The 6,390-nt window shown below is 53.3% G+C and overlaps 1 protein-coding gene across 1 annotated transcript; it reads right to left on the bottom strand.

Moving 5' to 3' along the window:
- Positions 1-639: 639 nt before the first annotated feature.
- LOC120849846 lies at positions 640-4,192 on the bottom strand (the record flags this gene model as incomplete). The annotated part of the gene is made up of 2 exons (XM_040222101.2): positions 2,942-4,192; positions 640-2,124 (listed from the first exon to the last, which is right to left on the bottom strand). Coding segments are annotated over exons 1-2 (2,736 nt in total), but the record flags the coding sequence as incomplete, so codon positions are not given.
- Between the last annotated feature and the right edge of the window lie 2,198 nt (positions 4,193-6,390).

Raw genomic sequence — 6,390 nt, 5'->3', positions numbered from 1 at the left:
AAGTCAGTGGCTTATTCCGAGCGGTGTAGCGCGAGTGGACTGCCCTAGTACCCTGCCCGACATGTTGAAATGACCAAACCCCCTCCACTACCCTTCCCCCTCCCCCTCCCCTTCTTCCCCACTGCGGCCTCGAGCCATCCTTCTCATTAAAGGACTTCAATCAATCAATCTTAGCACCGCATCTAATGCTGAGGAAGTCGTACCTTTGGATCATGACGATCGGCCGTTGCGCTTGATCTGAACAAGACCCAAAATGGCGGCGCCCAAAACAATTTTGGAGAACGAAGTGCCGATACTTAAAAGCTCATTTAGTGGCTCTAGGCATGAAGTGAACTCGGGTTCAGTTCAGTTCAGAAAGCGTTTATTGGCCTTTGGGGGAGGGAGAATGGGGCTGAGATCGGTGGCTTACAAGCCTGGATCTATGGCCAAGGGAAGGGGCTGAGGGGTTGAGGGGGGTTATAGATAGGCGGTGAGCCCCGCATCGTGGATGAAATCCACGAGCGTGGTCATAACTGCCCGACGTTTGTCGGGAGGGCCCTGAGGATAGACCCATTCCTCCATGCTGGATACGTCTGGTGGTATGTGTTTTTGGCGAATCTCTTCCAGCTCAGGACAGTCCCAGAGTAAGTGGCTTTGGTCGGCAAGAAGGCTGGGGTCTTGACAGAAGCTGCAATGGGGTGATGTAGGTGGCTTGGTCCAATGCGTCCTGCGTGCCGGTGTGCATGTGGTGTTTGTGATTATCCTCCGGAGCAGCACCGTTGATCCCCTGCCCATTCCGCTCGGGAGCGGATTTACGCAGGGGGTCAGGGCTGCCCTCAGGGTCTGTCTTGAGGATTCTTTAACGAGCTGTTTTGCCTCCTCAGGGTCGTAGTCTGGGTCTTCGCCATCGTCGCCAAGCTCAGGCGGGAGCGAGTACCCGTGTTCTTGTAGGTGACTTGGCACACTACTCGGCTCGCGGGGGGAATCCAGATGCGCGCGGGCCATGCAGTGAGCTTGTACGTTGCCCTGAATGTCTGCGTGGGCAGGTATCCAGGACACTTTGATGGTTGTACCGGCTGCAATTAGGTCGGAGGCCATCCTTCGGATTGCCTTAACTCGCTTGTTCGGGGAGTGGCGAGAGCGACTTTCTATTAATGCAGCCGCAAAGTCAGTGAAAATCTGTAGGTGTGTCGGTCGGATTTCCTTCTCGATGACGGTGCGCAGTGCCAGTTGGATAGCTCCAAGTTCTCCGCCCTTGACCGATGTGCCGCCGGGCAATGTTTCGGCCATGGTGATTCCTAGGCGGGGAATCACAACCGCAGCGGAGCAAATCGGTTTAGGGAAGGAGACGAAAGCCGCATCAGTGTATACTGCGAGCTTCTCATTGGTGTCCGTCCACTCTTGGACGAGTTTGCAGTGCTGTCGCACTTGGCAAGCTTGCTTGCCAGGGCGACTGGGCCCGGCTCCCCTTTGTACTGGTCGATCGTCCACGAGGCACACATCGTCGCTCCATGGGGGGTCAACCTCCGGGAGAGGGGGAAGGGCTCTGATATCTGAGCCGATCATCTCTAGGATTTGTCGTCCGGAGGCTGAGTGTTGGAGTCGCTCTAGATGAGCTCGTGCTCTCTCCTCTACGGTTTCTCGAGCCGTGTTGAGCTTCGCGTGTGCCTTGAGCTTGTCTAGCGGTGTATATCGGGGGAGGCCAGTGACAATTCTAGCTGCGTTGTTGGTGAGGATTTCCAGTTTCTTCCATTGTGTGTTGGTAAGTCGGTAGTGGCGGGCACCGTAGCAGATGCGGGAGACGATGAGGGTTTTTACCATGCGGCGGGCAACTTCCTTGTCAGCGCCTCCTCTGGTGCCGCTGATCCTTCCAATGACGTTTAGTGCTGCCTGGCACTGTTGGGCGACCATTGTTAGCCAAGCCTTTGCGGTGCCATCCTCGTGGAATTGTAGTCCTAGGATGCGTACCTCAGGTGCTGATCTGATCGGTTGGCCCGCGAGAGTCAAGTGAAGAGTTGAGCTGATGTTCGCGTCCCTTTCCCGTCTGGGGGCTATGACTACGTAGGTTGTCTTATCCGGCGAGGCGGTTAAGCCTACGCTTTGGAGGTTACTTGTCACGACGTCGATCCCCCGTTGAAGGATGCGCTGTTGTTGCGGAACGTCGCCGCGCACTGTCCAGAGGGAAACGTCGTCCGCATAGATGGTGAAGTGGAGGTTGGATACCTGTTGCAGTCGACCGGGGAGACGCGCCATGGCCAAATTGAAGAGGAGTGGGGACAGAACTGACCCTTGTGGAACTCCTACTTTTTTCGGTTTTGGTGCTGCCAGTTGTTTGCCGATCCGGACCGCGAAGGTGCGAGTCTCGAGGAAAGACTTCATGAAATTTAGGGCGCGGCCTTCAATGCCGAGGGCGCGCGCTTCTTGGACAATTGCCCAGTGTGGGACGCTGTCGAAGGCTTTTTTGACATCGATCGCGACGACTGTTCTGATTTTAAATTTCTGTAGAATGGGCATTGAAATAACATCTTTGGAGAGTAGGATAAGGCTTTCCTGTTTCCTGCGTGCCCAGGCCAGTTCTGAACCCTGTCTGCGTCGGATGAAAGGCTTTCGTTCGCTCCAGATACCAGGAGAGGCGGCCGAGTTGCATTCTCTCCACCAGCTTGCAGACGCAGGAGGTGAGAGAGATTGGACGGAAGTTGGCTAAGGTGGTCGGCTTCTTGCCGGGCTTAGGAATTGGAATAGCAGTGGAGAGTTTCCACTGGTCTGGAATGTTGCTAGTGCGCCACACTTCGTTAATGTCTTCAAGAAGCCGAGTTTTTGTGGCTTCGGGAAGGTTTCGGAGCATGGCGGTGGTTATTCCGTCCGGACCTGGAGCGCCGTTTGGTTTCCCGTGGTGCAGAGCGTCCTCCATTTCTCCTCTGGTGAAAGGTTGGTTCATGGGGTCCTTCTCGTTGATCTTGACCCTTTCGTATGGGTCCCCCACAGCTGGTGGGGTGCTGGTCGCCGCTGGCTGGGGGAAGAGCGTGTCTCCAGCCTCTTGCGCCAGCGTTTCAACCGTCTTCTTTCTCGTGAGTGCGAGCGTGAGGGTCGCTGCGCGATCCCTTGTTTTGCCCAGCATGGCTCTGCTGACTGCCCATAGTTTTTGAGCAGATGTTTTTTCCGAGAGCGAGGCACTGAACTCCAGCAACTTTTGCCGATCGAGCTGAACCGCATATTTGCGGGCAGCTACCGTGGCTCTTGTCACCTCCCTCAAGGCTCTCGCGTTTTTCGGGCCTCTTCTGTAGCGTTGTAGAGCCCTCAGCCGCCGAGCCCAAAGATTCAACAGGTGAAGGTCCGGGATGGGAGTGTCGAGCTTTATTTGCTTCTTCGTGGTCGCGGCCAGGAGGGCCTCCTTGATGGACTCGAAGACCGTTGGTGCTGTGCTGCTTTGGAGTTTGCTCCGGTACAGGTCCCAGTTCACGACATGTACGAGCCGTTTCCCGGGCTTGGAGGCCGCCGATCCGTTGAGGGCCAGGACTATCCTGATGGGCAGATGATCGCTCCCGCGAGTGTCGGCCTCCGGCTTCCAAGTGTGGATGGCCGTGTGTGGGCTGTTTGTCCAGGTGGTATCTGGGGTGGTGTGATTCTGCCCAGCGTTGCAGCTCAGCCGTGTCTTCATCCCTGCGGTGTTCATCAGGGTGTAGCGGTGGTGGGTCATTTCATCCAAAAGATTTTGGCCTGCCGAGGTGTCCTTGGCGTAGCCCCACGCTGTGTGTTGGAGGTTGAAGTCTCCCCCGACTATCTTCTGCTCTTTTGGGTAAAGGCCGTCGAGGTGAGCAATCCATCCGTGGTCCCTGGGTTCCCTGACGGAAGCCCCAGGTCGGTAATACACGGACACCAGAATGACAGGAATGTCTTGCTGGGTGGTTCGGACGGCTACCACTTCCTGATGTTCCGTGCACCATTGTTGAAGGTCGATCTCGTGCTGCGGCCAGTGTTTCTTGATGTAGACCATGGCTTGTCCTTCCTGGCCTCCGAACTGGCCCGCCCTAACGGACGGTATCGAGGGATTTGCGTAGGACTTATAGCCGGTCAGCTTGACGGTGGTACAGTAGACTTCTTGCAGTAGGTAGGCGTCTGGGCGTTCCTGTGGTTTGTTATGATGCGTGGCTTTGAGTTGTGCGGCACGTAACCGCAAACCTCGGCAGTTCCACTGGGTAACGTTTACTGCCATGCTGGAGGGTTAAGGTTGCTTTGCACGGCAGTGTCGGTCTGGGCGGCGATGGCCGTGAAGAGCTGGAGCAGCATGGCAGGGTCGATGGTAATCGTTGTAGGAGCAGTTAGCTGGGGCGCAGGCTGTTGACCGTTTCCCCGCTTCTTGCGGTAGCCTTGTCGGATGCGCTTTGAGTTGTCTTGAGACCCCGGAGGAGTGGTGCGCCGTCGCGCCGCCTCTCGAATTTTGCGGACAATATCAAGTCTCCTTGGGCAGTATTTGTCTGTAGCCAGGTGTCCATTCTTTCGGCACATTTAGCAGAAAGGGATGGGGGAAGGGCAGGTCACGCTTCCATGGTCGTCTATTGTCTCTTCGTGGGGCTTTCCGCACGTGGAGCAGACCTGGGGTTCTGGACAGATGTCCGGCTTGTGGCCGATCTTATGGCAGTTGCTGCAGGTCACAGCTCGTGCCCTTTACGGGTACACCTGCAGGACGCTGCGCCTGTACCAGACGTGTCTGGGTAGATGGGTTCCCTGGAAGGTGATGAGTGCAGTATTGCCTCCTCGGCTCATCGGCCGAGCTGCCACAATCACTGACCCCTCAGTCTCCAGGCATGCCATCAGTGAAACATTGTCTTCTCCCTGGTCGATGCCGTAGATGCCATAGGCCGCTACCTCGAACAAGTATCCGAAGCAGACATGCACGCCTGCCTCCAGACGGCGATTTCTGAGGTCCGCTTGAAACGCAACTCGAAACTCGGCCTGACTAAGGATTCATCACACCAAGCCTCACCTACTCCCAGGCCTAACACGGGGCAAACCACTACCATCCCGTCACGAAAACCACCGAAGAAAAAACTCGACAACGCCGACGTCGCGATTGAACACCACGCGCCCGGCGACCAAGACATGGAAGCGGCATCGTCAGAAATGACCCCGTCGGCGACAACAGCTGCCCAAAATCCTTCCTCAAGTGGGCTCTCCTCTTGCTCTGATGGGGCTGCCGCGGCCTCAACGTCGCTGTTCACCTTCACAGCTAACAAAGAAGAAAACAGCGACAACGATCACAACTCGCCCCACCCATGGGTGACAAAGCTTTCAAAAAAAGCGGCCAAGAGAGCAGGCCTTAGCGCAAAATCCAACACGCGCACCGTGGACTCCCCGCCTAAACCCAAAACGGAGGAGCACCACATAATCACATTGCGCCCAAAGACCAAGACAGACGTCACAACTCTCCCAAAAAAAAGGGCTAATGGAGGCCATCACCGCCTCCGTCCAGCTCGCACCGGATGCGGTCTCCATTAAAACCACCAAGGAAACCAACACAATAACCGTCATGGTAAACTCCGAGGCCACCGCCCAAACCCTTCTTGGCATTACCGAAATCCATATTTCTGGAAAACCCCCTCTACCCATCCAGGCGTACAAGCCAGTCGGCGACAACCAGTGAACTCGGGTTTATTCTTTTCCTCTTCGTCTTTATTTTTTATTGATTTCAATATCAAATAATGAACACATTATATCACGCTACGCTTGTGTAATTATTTGTCTTAGATTTATTAACCTGACCCAGTACTTGAACCAATCATTTATCGATAGCAAATCTTCCATTATATTTTTAATCTGAAGGTAAAAAGACACGGAGACTGATGATGATACTGACGCCAACGCCGCCCTCGGAAATTTTTTGAACATTAAAAATCAGCAGTTTGTCTGTCATCCGCCAGGTAGCGCAACAGAACACCCAAACGGTTTTTAATTGTTTTTAAAATTATCTAAGCTCTACACCTATTAAAAACCAAAGCCATATCATTGTGAAACTTTAATACATTGCAATGTATATATATTCCAAACAATAAATGTTATTAGATGCCAATTAATCTGTTTTATGTCCAAAAAAGATATGCGTCAAAAACAGGCAAGTTTGCAGGGCTCCTGGAGTGTTATGACTTAGAAAATAAAAAAAAAGCCATCGTCCACCTCTTGGGCAACCATTGTAGCTCTAAATGTTATAAAGGATTTTATCCTAGTTTAAATATTTCCTCAGCGGCATTTGAAGTACCACGACTCGAAGCACCAAAAAGTGCTACGTTTGATATAAAATATCTAAACAAAAAAATTTTACACAACATTAAATTTTTTTCTGAATATTACCAATAATAAGCACTACATCTGTAGCTAATTTCATTGCCCTAGCGCTTGTCATTAAAAACATATTTG

This window comes from Ixodes scapularis, unplaced genomic scaffold (genome assembly GCF_016920785.2).
Source record: "Ixodes scapularis isolate PalLabHiFi unplaced genomic scaffold, ASM1692078v2 PGA_scaffold13__105_contigs__length_92229423, whole genome shotgun sequence".
Taxonomy (NCBI): Eukaryota; Metazoa; Arthropoda; class Arachnida; order Ixodida; family Ixodidae; genus Ixodes; species Ixodes scapularis.
The sequence above is the reverse complement of the archived record's forward strand: the minus strand, read 5'-3'. Positions and strand labels throughout refer to the sequence as shown.